The 434-nt window shown below is 68.9% G+C and overlaps 1 protein-coding gene across 1 annotated transcript in view; it reads left to right on the top strand.

The window, feature by feature from the left end:
• Window positions 1-434, top strand: part of Cdk6 (cyclin dependent kinase 6) — a 224,013-nt gene that overhangs the window by 10,411 nt on the left and 213,168 nt on the right. Inside the window, exon 4 of the mRNA XM_010603498.3 lies at window positions 271-432. Coding sequence (XP_010601800.1) covers window positions 271-432 — 162 coding nt within the window. The remainder of the gene's footprint in view (window positions 1-270; window positions 433-434) is intronic.

Here is a 434-nt window from a genome sequence, read left to right on the forward strand (position 1 = left end):
CCTCCCGTTCCACTGCGTCCCGCGCGGCGCGCTCATCCCCGAGGGGCCCCTGCAACCTCTCCGCGCGGAGCCGGCTCTAGCCTTGCAGGGAAAGAAAAGTAACGAGAAACCAGGAAGGCTTCGGCGGCTCGCGAGAGGGCCGGAGCGCGCGGAGGGTAGCGTGGGGAGCTGCGTGCAGGAGGAGGAGGAGGAGAGCGTGGAGGAACCGTGCGTGGGGCGCCGGGGATGTCTGATTGCGCTTTCTTCTCGTCCTCTCGCCCCCTCTTTTAGGTGCCGGGATTGTGCGCTGTGACGCGCTGGGGCAGAGACTATGTGAGCGCGTCGGTGTCTGGGTAGAGGACTTCGCTTCGGGGAGGGAAGAGGAGGGATCGGCGCGCTCCTCCGCGGCGGCGACTCGGCAGGCGGAGTTTCGCAGCGGCGGAGGCGGCGGAGGC

The sequence above is a fragment of the Fukomys damarensis genome, unplaced genomic scaffold, assembly GCF_012274545.1.
Source record: "Fukomys damarensis isolate Sample0158 unplaced genomic scaffold, DMR_v1.0_HiC HiC_scaffold_4, whole genome shotgun sequence".
Classification (NCBI taxonomy): domain Eukaryota; kingdom Metazoa; phylum Chordata; class Mammalia; order Rodentia; family Bathyergidae; genus Fukomys; species Fukomys damarensis.